This window comes from Myxine glutinosa, chromosome 1 (genome assembly GCF_964187855.1).
Source record: "Myxine glutinosa chromosome 1, kmMyxGlut1.1, whole genome shotgun sequence".
Lineage (NCBI taxonomy): Eukaryota > Metazoa > Chordata > Myxini > Myxiniformes > Myxinidae > Myxine > Myxine glutinosa.
In genome coordinates, this window is record NC_136261.1 from 290,172,841 (window position 1) to 290,187,840 (window position 15,000).

General features: G+C 39.6%; 1 protein-coding gene across 8 annotated transcripts in view; it reads left to right on the top strand.

The window, feature by feature from the left end:
• Positions 1-15,000, top strand: part of LOC137438815 (sodium- and chloride-dependent GABA transporter 3-like) — a 285,952-nt gene that overhangs the window by 148,538 nt on the left and 122,414 nt on the right. For 7 of the 8 annotated variants that reach the window (XM_068134240.2, XM_078767385.1, XM_078767407.1 and 4 more), the window contains one exon: positions 3,489-3,623. The exons of the other annotated variant lie outside the window; for it this stretch is intronic. In XM_068134240.2, coding sequence (XP_067990341.2) covers positions 3,489-3,623 — 135 coding nt within the window. The remainder of the gene's footprint in view (positions 1-3,488; positions 3,624-15,000) is intronic. 8 annotated transcript variants of the gene reach the window in all.

Consider the following 15,000-nt stretch of genomic DNA (forward strand, 5'->3'; position numbering starts at 1 on the left):
CCACATGGAGTTCAATGATCTTAGACGGGAAGTGAATGTTAATTGCAGAATTCAACTCGGCATAGAATTGTGTGCACTTGTCTTCAACGTCACATTTGCTAATAACATCTGTCCAGTCATGATGTGTTATCCATTCACCAAAAGCACGAATGTCTGATTTACCCATAGGGTGGATAACTTTGCGCTTCATATCATTATTGGAAGAGAAATGTTGTTTAGGGTACCACATTACCCCACTGTGATCGCTTTGCCCGATTGGAGCAGCAAGTTGAACAGAACTGTAGCAGTTTTTCATATTTGTCACAATTTTGTCCAGTACTACATTATTTCTTGTCGACTGGTCTACAACCTGCTTAAGATTGTGGCCGATAAGAAATGCCGTCAGATCGAGGTGATTGACATCCTCCATTATAATAACACCAGCACTTGGATGGCGAGAGAGGATGTCATCAACTGTGAGATGCAAATGTACTACAGATGACATCAACTGTAGTACATTTGAGCTGTCTAGCCAGAGTTCGATTCCCTACCCCTACCCAACTGAAGCAAAGCAAGATATCTGTTGGCATTAGCTGGTGGACGTTAAATATCCCATGGTGTCTTTCCTGGGGTGTATGTGAGTTATCACCAGCATCCTGAACAAATTACAAATCATGCCCAGACTGATTGTGGGAAAGGCAACAGCAAACCATCCAGTACAACCCTTGCTTGCCTAGATGCTTTGTCAGGAGAATGGTTCTTTGATTAGAGAATTAATATGATGCAATGATTCAAAAGATTAATAATTGGCGCAGAATGTAGTATTTCACTTGTTTGACTTGATAATAATTGTATGAAAGGATGACCATTGTGATCACTTAATTAATCTAGCCATAAATAGGTAAATATCAAATGGACACATTTCAACACGATCAGTCTGGCAGCCAGAACATTTTTAATATTTTAAAGAATAATAAACCTGGTCTGGCAGTCTGGTCTGGCAGCCAGAACATTTTAAATATTTTAAACAATAATAAACCTCACTATTTTATCTTCTGCAGCCGTGTGACTGACTGCATGTCGATGTTTTAACGTGGTGGCATCTTGTCTATTAATTACGTACTTGGTGGCATGTATTAATTACACATACTGTTTCAACTCGGTGGCATCTTGTCGATAAATTACGTACTTTGTGGCATCTATTAATTACGCATACTGTTTCAACTTGGTGGCATCTTGTCTATTAATTATGTAGTCTCTTAATTGTGTACTATTGGAATGTACCTTTTGACACTTTAGACTGCTGAAATCCCTTAAAACTTTCAAGGCTTTTAAGACCCCCAACACCCTGAAGACCACCAAGACACCTGAAGATCTTGAAGTCCCTTAAGACCCAAAATACCCTTAAATACACCGAGGACCCAAAAGACCCAAAATACCCCGAGGACCCAAAAGACTCCATGGACCCAAAAGTACACGAGGAACCAAAAGTCCCTGAGGACCCAAAAGACCCCAAAGACCCTGAGGACCAAAATACCACGAGGTCTCAAAATACCCTAAAAACCCTGAAGACTCAAAAGATTCAAAAGATCTCTCGGACCCCAAAAAACCCCAAGTAATCTGAAGACCCAAAATACCCCGAAGACCCAAAAGACCAAGGACTCTGAAAAGACAAAGACCCTGAGGCCCCTCGGATATATTTTTAAATATTTAAAATCCAATTCTGAATTTAATTTTATAAAGAGGACGTCATGGGTCACGTATCCGATGAAAGTGGGGTTGTATCAAATTGGGGTTGTTTCAAAGTGAAGCAGATTGGATCCCAGTCATAACTGCCCACAAATATAAAGTGGCCCAGCATAGGTGGCCCGTCGAGTAATTATTATTGTTATTATTATTATTATTATTATTTTGCATGCAGCCTGTGGCTGCTAGTTGCATCATTGCTGGGAACACAATAATTAATAACAGAATGTCATGGAATACAATGTCCTTGATATAATGCAAGATTTATGGGACTTAAGATTATTATGGAGGAAACGTCACAGCTGTTATTTCAACATCTGCACCTCAAGTCAACTCGACTGAAGAGGAGAACGAACAATTTTGGGCGGAACTTGAGGATATTGGTCAGGGATTAGATCAACATCATCAACATGTCACTGATGTTACTCGGGATGAGACGTCACTGATGTATTGATATTGGGTGGAAACTTGCATAGGCGTGTTAGGGTAACATCATATAGTTTTGAATGGGTGCACAGATGTTTTGTTTATGGTGAAAGAAATGTGATGGGTGAGCAGACACTAGAAATGGCTGAAGCTGGAGACACGTGTATACACAGTACTTATTTTCGAAAGAGGTCACAGCATTTACTTAACTTATGTGAGTGGTTTGGTGAGTCAAATTGACTTCTTGTTAGTATTTCATTTTATTCTGCATATATTTTACAAATGCCTGTCTTTTAAAACACCGACAGATGACTTGTGGGATGAGGTACTATCAGAGCCTCCGCTGGGTATGTGGGTGGCCCCCTGCAAACCTCATGTGGGGGGCCCTTTCTATTGGAGGGCTAATAAGTAATAATATGGTGACAGATCTTCAGGCGAAGAATCGATTTATACCTTGGTTCCGGAGGGGGTTGGCGAAGTATAAGAATGACCAGCTCTGTCTGTCTGTCTCTGCATGTATCTGTCTTTCCACACCACCATGGGTAATGTATTGTCATATCTCGGCTATGCCTGCACCGATTGTAAACAAACCTGATGGGATAGTAGTGTGGGTCAACCAGAGGGTGATATGTGGCCAACAATGAACCAAGTGAAATGTCAATCGCTGTTCATTATTGCCAGGATAGCTTATGTGGGCCTGACGCCGAGTATGTCAAGAATGAAGATAAGGCTGACTGACGTCCAAAAGGTACTTCCGCCAAATGGAGGCTCTGGGTACCATCACCATGTGATCAGGACAGAAGAGAGAATTTGAATATAGAGTGAAATGTCAGACAATTAATGAATGTCATTCAATTAATCATACAATGAGCGAATGAATGAATAAATGAATGTCATACAATGATCATCCAAGGAACGAATGTATTTGAATGAATCATACAATGAATGAATGAATGAAGCCTCGAAACAAAGCATGGGCTTCTGGGAAATACAGAGGAGGAACACCATTGCTAATGTCAATGGACCAAAGTTTGATCACTTTGGACTTTAGAGGAAGAAAGATGGAAATCTGATATTTGTCATTTGTTGGCCAAGCCTGCGATATTAGTCTTAATAAGAGTTAAACAAAGTTTCCTTCTTCACAGTACGTTCAAAAGTCCAACAGCATTTTCTGTTAGTTCCTAATTATATTGTCGATGTCATTTCATGAGTCCTCGTGTTTTAACTCCTCTGTATTTCCCCGAAGCCCTTGCATGGCTTCACTTTCAGTGCAAAGCAATACCTTGTGGTGAAATTACTCTGTAGTCTTGGTTCGTTGTGTACATGTGTCATTACAGGTGCTTTCTTCATACCATATATCCTGTTTTTTGTATTCTGCGGCATGCCCATGTTCTTCCTTGAGGCAGCTCTTGGGCAGTTCACAAGTGAAGGCGGGATCACTTGCTGGCGGAGGATTTGCCCACTCTTTGAGGGTGGGAAACTTTGATATGTATTTTTGTTTTAACAGCAATTATATGAACTAGCAGAGTACCTGCCCTATGGGCAATCTTGTTCCAAGCATACAATGCATTCTTCTGACATATTCCTTTATTTGGGCAGTGTATATGCAATGGCCCGCCGACACGATCACTCCTGAAAATAACAATAACCCATGTTGTGTACATGAAGCAAAAACATGCATACTTCTTCTGTGCATGTACAATACATCATGGTTATATAGCTTAGATAATTCCAAAGGCACTGGCCCATAGGCTGATAGCAGAGATATGAAGCCTGAGGCCTATACCTCCTGTTGCCTTCACAAGGCCCATGACACCTAGTATTTCCAACCTTTAGGTGAACCTTTTTACAGTCACTTTGTTTGTTTTACACTGAACGGAAAACTTATAGGAACGGCATGGCGATTGTGAAAATGATACTTCTGGAGATGTATATGCTATGGAGGGTTAATTATGGAGGGTTAATCTATGGAGATGGAGATGTATATGCTATGGAGGGTTAATCTGGGCTTCTGCGCATGCGCAAGATTGGAGGTCTCGTCTCTTCAAAGCTGTCCATGCACGCTTGCTTTCGAAGTTAAGTAACTTTTCACAATTGTGTTTTTGTCGAAACTGGTCTTGTATGTACCTATTGGGGTGTCTTTAATAGTATTCTTGGCATTGGTTTTTCATACCTGTGTACAGAATCGTCGGTCTTTCTCATCGTGTATTCTGAGGCCTAAGTGTAGTACTAGGCTACTGTGTCCAACCTTGGCTTTAGGCTTTGTTTTTGTCTCAGCGGTTCTCCGATCGCGCTGCAATTTTTTTCCGGTCTCTTTTTTTCACGGTCTTTTCATCCCATACTTCCTTGTTTTAAAATCTCAAAAAAAAAAAAAAAAACCCAAAAACATTTCCTTCCGTTTTTATTCGTTTATTCGTTCTTAGTTGTTCGTTCGTTCATTCTTCGACCATGCTGTTTGTGATCACGTTGTTCAAAAATGTCTCATCTGAACCCTGAAGACCTGTATTCTGTCATATTCTATAACACCTTTTTCTTCTTCTTCTATAAAAGGATGCTTTCGACTTGCTCACCAAATCCATTCATTCCAAAAAAAAATTCCATCTCTTATAGTGCATCTTTCATTCATTCCCTAAACTCTCCAGCACTCCATCCTCCCTCTAGCGTCCTCAAACGTATTTTTGACTCGAACGTCTCAAGAAACTCATTTTGCAATAAATGTTCGTTTCCCATTAATCGTACATTTTTCAAAATCCCATCACCCCAAAATCCCATTTCCCATCACCCCTCCCCTCTAAATCTACCCCCTTGCCCATCCCCTCCAAATCATCCCCATCACCCATCTCTTTCAAATCTTCCCCCTTGCCCCTCCCCTCCAAATCTTCCCAATCACCCATTCCTTTCAAATCTCCACCCACACCCCTCCCCTCCGAGACTCTCCCTCACTCCTCCCCTCCTAGACTCCCCTCTCACCCCTCCCCCTCAAAGCGTCCTCCCCGCTTCTTCCCCCTTCCAACTTTCACCTTCATCTCCCTCAACCTTCTGCCTCGCTCTTCCCCCTCGTCAAATAACACCTCACTGCGCCTCTCCCAATCACCATCAAACCTTTTGTCTGCCCCATCCTTCCCTTTCTCCGAGCTATTCTGTAATCTCTGACACACCTTCAACAGCTCTCCCTACCTCTTCCTCCTCTTCCACATCTTACCCTACCGCTCCCCCCCCCCCCCGTTCTGTATCCGATGCTCCCCCTTCCTCTTCCTTAACAGTATGGACCTCAAACATCCGGGGCCTTCGCTCAAACATGTCTGATCTCTCCATACAGGTTGCTTCTGACAAACCAGACGTGATCTGCTTAACAGAAACTTTCCTCCTTCATGATGTCTCTGATTCCTTGGTATCTCTCCCAGGTTACTCCCTACTCCGGTATGATAGACCTGAGCCTCGTCCTGGAGGTGGGGTTGCTATCTTTATAAAAAACTCTCTTCCTCACTCGCCCTGCACTGCCCTCTCTCCACCTCACCCCCAGGAATACCTTTGGCTACGGCTTCCCCTTCGCTCCCACCTTTTGTTCATATGTGTGTTGTACCGTCCACCAAACAGTGATGACTCCATCTACATCTCGCTGTCTGAGAATATGGACCAACTTCTATCTACCCATCCCAACTCTCTCTTCCTCATATGTGGTGATTTCAACTGTCACCATGCCAGTTGGCTGGGTGTGGGGATTGTCGGGGAAGTGGTGTGAGACTCAAGACTCCAATGATGTCACAGGTTTACGAAAGATCACAACTTTATTAACTGGTAGTTCACTTCATTCCAATACCAAATAATACCGTTTAACTCAATGGATCAGGTAACTCTATCCGCATAGTCCCTCTTTCGTGGCTGCAGCGCCGTACTCCTGGTACGCGTTCATTCCGTCGGGCAGGGCTTCTGAGGATGAGCGCTGCTTTGACTCAAAGTCTCTTCTGTTTATATGGGCAAGCTTCAGTTAATCCTCTGTGCGCTGAAATCGTAATCCCTTCTCCGCTGCTTCTAATCCGTTCTCCGCAAACGTTACTCGGTCGCCTCACTGGCACCAGCTCGCTTCCCTCCTGCTGCGAGTTCCATTTACCAAACAATAGGGGGGTGCTCCAGCCTGGGGCTGTGACCAGGTGGACAAGAGATAACCATGTTCGTGCACATTCCTGACATTCATTTACGAAATCGTCTATCTGCTTCGTTACTAGTCCCAATCAATGAGTTACATTTCCACAATTCCCTCATCTTTTTGTTTTTGTTTATATTAACCATTAATCTTAACATCAATATAAGTAAACAATCAATCACTGCAAGTAAACATCAATACAAGTATAAGTAAATAATCAATAACTTTGGTAATCAAATTCCCTTAGGCATACACCGTCATCCTGCAAGAATCACAAAACATTTCGTTGGTCATTGACTCCTTCCATATTGTTCAATCTATTGCATTTGCATCACAAATATCTTTTCAAAACAACACTTCACCATCACCAAGATACAACAATTTCACTTCATTTTCAAGTTTTGTAAAGCATCTGCACCATCTGGCAAAAACGTTTCCCTCCAAACAAATGTTGATTCTTTGTTTGAAAGGAAGGGCTGATCACTTGTGTTTGAATTCAGGTATGAAACATTTTCTTCTGTCTTTATGAACACCTGCACTACTTCGTGTAGGATTTCGCTGTTGTGGTAACGGTGCGGAGTCATAGACTGACCCTGCTCTCCATGTAGCATTCTTGCCACTCTTGCTGTGAACCATAGTAATTCCTGAACAAGGCCTTCACCCAGTTGTAGTCGACTTGCCTCCTCCCTCATTGTGAGTGAGCAGCAAGTATTGGTGTGACGTTGATTGGCCAGCAAGATGTGGAACAGGGATGCCGGATGCATCCACAATGATGTTGGGACCATGGTGTTCAGGTCATCCATGGTCCATACCAGGAGTGGCCCGCAGAATCGTGCACAGCTGTTGTGAAAAGGCACAGCCATTGGTTTGCAGCTCCATGCTAGCTCCCCGGAAGTTGGTGAAGTAATAACATATGTCCCCGCATTTCACAGAGGTTGCAGGTAAGGTGTCGTTGTCCTGCAACTTCTGATGTGATGAATGTTCTAAGCCTTCGAACAAGAGTAAGTGATCGCCTTTCTTTCATATGTTGCAGTGTGATCCAGGCAAATGGTCACATAAATTTCCTTGGTGAAGGTAAGCATCCATCTCCAAGTTACACGGGAGAATGTCTTCATCATTCTTTGAGAAAGAGGGTGTATGCCACGTTTAACTTCATTTTTTAGCCATAAATTTTCTTTCTCGAACTTCTTCCCAATTCCGTTAGAACCCCTTTCAAATGTGATCTCGTCTTATCCTTATGCTCAGTCACATCTGAATCTGCTTTCCACACACACTGAATCAGATAGGGTACATCTTACCATGAAATCAGCATAATCATGTATATCTTCCGACAGTTTCACATTCAACAATTTGTTGTTTTTCCTTAACACAAAAAAGTTATATTCATTTATATGTGTCACACAAATAATATTCAATCAGGTATGTATTTCACTACTAAACTAAGAATAGCATCCACAATTGCTTTCAGGTTAATATAGTTCAAAAATTAACTCATGCAGGTATTTTAGCAATACTCTAAGAAAATAAATTGTATATGATTACAATCACAAACGGGAATATCTAATTCCCAACAACAATTTTCCCAAACCAACAAATTAAGCATAATGTATTATTACCATAATTCCTCTCCACTTTTTCTTTTCCCCTTTTTTTTTTCCTAACAGTGTGTCACTCGTGGTGATATGAGTTCACTGATATTGTAATTGACACAACTCATAACATTGTCGTTATGCCATTATCTTAATTCTACTGTATTCATTTGCAACATCACTTGATTTAATCTTTTAATCTCAGTATTTATGTCGCCATAAAAGTCTTCCTTTTCTGGTTCCACATTTCTTTCCTCATTTGTCACTTCATGCGTTATCATCGTGTTGTTGGTTACCTTATTCAAACACACCGTCACTAAGGCTTTCAAGCAAGCCACCACTAAAACAATTGCCAATATAACTACTAAACCAACAAACAAGTCTGCTACTCCTTGTATATATTCATACCTATGGCATAATTATATGTCGATGACATTCAACATTATATACCAAACTAACAAGCTTCCTAAAAGGTAAATAAAGAAAATCCCTTAATATGTAACATAAATCAGATTATTTGTCTTACCCTGATCCCCCTATCTCTCGGGGTCGAACTAAATCCCCTAATCATGAGTGTAGTTGTGATACATTATCCCTCATGTTGCGCTAATATCAGTCGATAATGGTATGTCATGTAGGCAAATAAATGTCACTATCCCAAGTAGGAATATCACATGTTGAAAATGTAATGTTTATCAATGCAAGGGGTGTTAAAATGTAATTCAAATGAATGTATATCACGACTATCATTTATCCGCCACTGAATGTTCTGCTGGGCTGCTAGGTGCAGCCTCATTTTCTGTGGGATCATCCACCTTAGCCCCATGTGCTTGCTTGCAATGAGAGGCATGAATCCAACTTTCTATTTTGGGTCCATATTTGTTTCTATTCTTATCAATCTCCTATGGTTTATCAATTCGTTCCAAGATACCGCAACCAAAGGTTTTAACCAAAGCTCTACCAAACTATTTCCAATGTGAACAAAAAATGCCAGTGAAACAATGATTCGAGGAATTAACTTCAAGGGGTCAATAAATTTATTCTATAACCAGATCTAATTTTCCCATCCAATAGTTTGCCTTGCCACATGTCATATTATAACACTTTAATAAACCTTCGAAAAATGTTTCCCATCTCAACAAATTTCCTTTTTTACGAATAGCCATGTGTAACTTACGTATTTAACTACAATTTCCTCTCAATTTGTTTGGCCTAACTGGCTGCAAAAGTGGCTGCCAGCATGCAGTACCGTTTTTTATCTACCAAGGAAGTGCTCGTCCACATAAGACCTCTACCAAAATGTTGTTTGTAAAAACAAATCTGGGATTTCTGATTACATGGATGCACACTCTCAGGACATTTTCAGGCTGCTGTTAACAATCCACTACGATAAATTAATTCCTTTACCCACAATCAAATAATTAGTACAAATTGAGGATATTATCCCTATCACATTCTTTTATAGATTCATTATGTTGGATCTAATTTTTTTCAATAATTTTCCACTGCTGTAAGGAAGAATAATAGCTCTCATAAGTCTTAGTAATATCGTACTTAATTTGCCCAGCATCGAATAATTTATTTACTATCCTTTCTCATCTGTTAACCAGTGACTTTGTTTGAACTCCAGAACTGAAAACCCACAATAGTTCAAACCAGCAAAATTTTCTTTACTATTTTCCCATATCATCTATGCCTAAAACACATCCATACATACAGCACAATTTATATGCTGATAAAATTCAAGTTTATATATATAAAAATCCATGAGCAGAGTACTCTGGGAAGTCAGTGTAAGACCTCTCCAAAATTTGGCTAATTTTGTACTCCCACATTTTTATGAAGCTCATATCCATAAATAGCTTTGATTCTCATATAAATTCGATCACAATGGAATCCCAAGGTTACTCCCAATTTTTACTATTAATGAATAGCTGCTCATAACTCAGCAAATCAAATCTTTATTCTCCATCTCCCTTGACAAAAGTGATAATTTTCATAATCAAATTATATTTCTATTTTTTTTATTTTACGAATTCTCTCGATATGCGATCCCATCCCCATGGAACTATCTATTTTTCAGACAAGGCACACTATCGGTGTCAACAATCTTGTAAGATTGATACACAAAAACAAAAACACTGACACACAAAATACCCACACACATATGCATTATGCGTATTTGTTTGCGTTGGAACCCTTATTTACAGATCCGGATTGGTGTCAACTTTATTTCAATTTCTCAAAATTTGTCCTTCAATTTTATAAGCGCTAATACACAAATGGACCAAAAAGTTTATTCTTAGAAAACCCCTATGACGTCACATTGACATTACCCTTTCAGTTCCCACAATAATTTATCCAAATTTGACTACCCACCCATTTGTATGTCAGTCGACCACTGACCTATCAATCGTGTGGAACAATAGTCCGAAATTCCCACCTGATCATGATGTGACTCTTGTCACTTGGTTTGCCAAAAAAATTGCAAAGCAATTGTTCCAAACTTTGTAAATTTAAAATTTTGTGCCCAACATAAAAGATCCAATTTCGGCATTTGATCAATTAATTATCAATTTGCTTACAAGCAAAAGAAAAATGAATAATTCTTGCTCCGAAAACTTTTCAGACCCAAGAATCATCGACATTTATTCATGTTTGTCCAGTATTCTAATTTGTTGAGGCCAATCGTCATTTGGGATTTGTCGCAATGAAGGCCTAATCATTGTCTGAGGTATCGGTCAGCACTGGTACCCTTGATCTTGGTTTACCCTATGAACTAGTCTTCCTTTTGGTATACGGACATCCTCTTTTCCAATGTCCCATCCGTCCACACTTGAAACACCGGTTTCTGTCGTTACCTGGTCTGTGCACCTGTGCACTTGTATTGCTGGGCTGCATCTCTACATCCCTGAGTTGCCACTGCAATCTCTCGTTATCTCCTGAAACACGAAAAAATTATCTGTACCGTCCTTTTTGGGGAGACAACTGGAAATCAGATGGGACAACTGTCACTTTCATTCCTAATTTCGAGGGCAGTTGTGCATTTGTCTCCTCCACTGTATCCTTTATCCTTTTTATTTTAAGTTCTAGATCCGTTATCCGTTCTTGCTGTTCCCGTTGTCTGGATTCACCATCCCAAAGATGGAATGCAAGCCAGTCTACCGTTAGATTCTGTCTCTTCCTGGCTTTCAATCTTTGTTCCAATCTTTCCAATCGACTTCGCTCAAATGTACCATCTCTTGGAAACTCCTCATCATGTCCCTTTGTCCACAAATACCAATTCTCGACCTGCCTTATAGCTTCGGCACCATAACGGTCGTACATATGATGTGTACAAGTACCTTTTTGTGGAATCTCTGGTTGTCCTTGTGTATTCTTGCAGGCTCCATTTCCCATTTTGCCTTTTATCAAAGTAGCGTTGGATGTGTTGTAGTTTGTTCCTCTAAAGCTTCTCTCGTACCTCCAGGAAGGATCTCTCCACCTGTTCAAACGGTGATTTCTAGAGAATCTCTCTCACCTGTGGCTTTTGCACAATCCAATCTCACAGATCAGTATTTGCAGATGAGCCAGAGGGTAAGTATGAAATGGGTGAATCCTCAGGTGTCCGCTCTGTTGAAGGGGAAATCACACAATGGTAACCGCACATATATATCTATATATAACTCACCACCTTGCTCAATTTTCCAAGGTTGTCTTCACATTGATAATATCTCACAAAGATATCAAAGCTTCTTTCTTGAGACCGCATTTTCATCAATCAAACAATCAATATATTCAATTCAATTTATCCAGTTCAATTTATTCAGTTAAATTTATTCAATTAAATTTATTCAGTTCAATTCAATTATTCAATTTCAATTAATTTATCAATATTCATCAATAAATCAAATTAATCATTTTGGATGACTCCTTGCATAAGCCCTTTCCCCAATGATGTCAGGACAGGTCCATCTATTGACTGAGATCGAAGCTCATCGGTCGTCACCTCTGGTTCATACCTCATGTCAATTGACGAATCACTGTTCTGTCCTAGGGTCATATCTGACCTATTTTTCCATTTTGCCTGGTCTTCACAAATTTTCTTTGCAACCACTAAAGGCAACTCATCCTTCATTCGTGAGACCGCCGAAATGGATGGCAGATATTAAAGTTCTTTGGGAAAAATATCTCATCATTTTTTCTTTTAATAGTACCCAAATCTCTTGGCAATATAAATTTCGTAAAACTCCTGAAATAAGACTGTAAAATTCCTTAAATCATGCTAAATTTTGAAACTCCATCGCTTGTAACACCCAATTTATCCCATAGGGCTTGAAAGTTCTTTCCCAAGTTCATGCAATCATTCTGCATTTGAACCCTATGATATCATTCATAATAATCATCATGATTTTATAGTCATGGTCCTATCACCATCATCTATTTAAAACGAACATTTCCTTTATCACCACAGCTATGTGGTATAATCAACAATAGAATAAAACTGTACATAGCACCAGGCTACCTCATGGCCACTTCGTATACCTATTGACAATAAGTCATAACAATATCGAATAATCATTGAACAATTAAAAAATCGCTTCCACTGCTCCAGCCGCAGCATTCGTCATTTTGTCTGCTCATCCGCGTGACCAAAACGAAATAAAGGGAGCTCAACCATTACACAGCGCTTTTAATGGCGCATGCCATAGGAACTCAACGCAATTGCGACTCGGCCAGAAAACGAGCAAATTTTGCAGGATGTTAACTGGAATTAGTCGTGAAAATATATCCAAAATACACAAAAATACACACCCACAAAAATAAACAACAAAACCCAAACAAACCCAAGGTCGACCATATTACACAATTAAATTACACATTAAATTATTCATTAAATTACTCATTAAATTACTCATTGAATTACTCATTAAATTACTCATTAAATTACTCATTAAATTATTACTCATTAAATTACTCATTAAATTACTCATTAAATTACTCATTAAATTACACCATTTCAGCATCGTATTGATTGCTGAAATGTTCATGGGTTTAAACACACCTTAAAAGAGGTATGCTTTGTGGTGTTGCCCACCTACCACGTTTAATTAAATTACATCATTTCAGCATCGTATTGATTGCTGAAATGTTCATGGGTTTAAACACACCTTAAAAGAGGTATGCTTTGTGGGGTTGCCCACCTACCACGTTTAATTAAATTACATCATTTCAGCATCGTATTGATTGCTGAAATGTTCATGGGTTTAAACACACCTTAAAAGAGGTATGCTTTGTGGTGTTGCCCACCTACCACGTTTAATTAAATTACATCATTTCAGCATCGTATTGATTGCTGAAATGTTCATGGGTTTGTACACACCTTAAAAGAGGTATGCTTTGTGGTGTTGCCCACCTACCACGTTGAATTAAATTACATCATTTCAATTAAAAAAAACATCGCTTCTACTGCTCCAGCCGCAGCATTCGTCACTTTGTCTGCTCATCCGCATGACCAAAACGAAATAAAGGGAGCTCAACCATTACACAGCGCTTTTAATGGCGCATGCCATAGGAACTCAACGCAATTTCGACTCGGCCAGAAAACGAGCAAATTTTGCAGGATGTTAACTGGAATTAGTCGTGAAAATATATCCAAAATACACAAAAATACACACCCACACAAATAAACAACATTTATTCCGTTCAACAGAACAAACATTTCCTATATCATGACATGCATGTCTTCAAAATTATATGACCAAGAGAAAAAGTAAAACTAATTAAAACTGCGGGCAGTGATGATCCGGGGACCATACCGCTCCATCCTGATTGGACGGGTGCGTGCTAGAGTCGTTAACAACGACAGTCCAGATCCGATTGTTCAAAATTTCAACTCAATCGATCGAAAAATGAACGCAGGGATGCATTTTAAAGGTGCAGTGGCACTAACTGAGTTGCCACGAATATGGCCACGAAATTGCCAATATGGCCATCACAAAATATTTTCCTTAATCAATTGGCTTATAGCATAACCAATCTGCAAGTATCTCATCCGAAGATGTATCTCTGAGGAATTTTAATTAAATAAGTCATTTATAAATCAACGAGTTAATTTATTAAATGATTAATCAATAAATCAAAATTTTCCTTGACAGCCACATCACTTGGTCAGTGTCATGTCCAAATATCAGCTTCCTTACTCAAAAGGTGCCTGAGTTAATGTAATGTAATTACTGTAATAAGATTACTGCAATTACTGTCATGATTACTGTAATTACTGTAATTACCGGAACTGTAATTACTGTAATTACCTCAGGTAAGTACTGTAATGTAATTACTGTAATGTAATAAGAAGTGTAATTAATTAAATAAGTACTTCATTAATCGCTAATAATTAAATAACTCGTGAATTCTTATCCGATTTACTTAACATTTGAGTGTCCCCAAAACGTTGGAGCAAAACGTTGCAACAACGAAAGTGAAACGTTGTAGCGACGTTGTGGAAACGTCAGCAAAACCCAACATTTGAATGTTCCCAAAACGTTGGAGCAAAACGTTGCAACAACGAAAGTGAAACGTTGTAGCGACGTTGTGGAAACGTCAGCAAAACCCAACATTTGAATGTTCCCAAAACGTTGGAGCAAAACGTTGCAACAACGAAAGTGAAACGTTGTAGCGACATTGTGGAAACGTTTTACAACAACATTATTTCAATGTTGCAGGAAAGTAATGTGAAAAACGTTGAAACAACGTTGTGGAAACGTCAGCAAAACCCAACATTTGAATGTTCCCAAAACGTTCCCAAAAATGTTTTCTCTCTGTCTGTCTCTCTTTCTGTCTGTCTATGTCTCTCTCTGTCTGTCTCTCTCTCTCTGTCTCTCTCTCTGTCTATCTCTCTCTCTTTCTGTCTGTCTCTCTCTCTGTCTGTCTCTCTCTGTCTGTCTCTCTCTCTGTCTGTCTCTCTCTGTCTGTCTATCTCTCTCTCTCTGTCTGTGGTTCTCTCTGTCTGTCTCTCTTTCTGTCTGTCTATGTCTCTCTCTGTCTGTCTCTCTCTGTCTATCTCTCTCTGTCTGTCTCTCTCTCACTTTCTGTCTCTCTCTGTCTATCTCTCTCTGTCTGTCTGTCTGTCTCTCT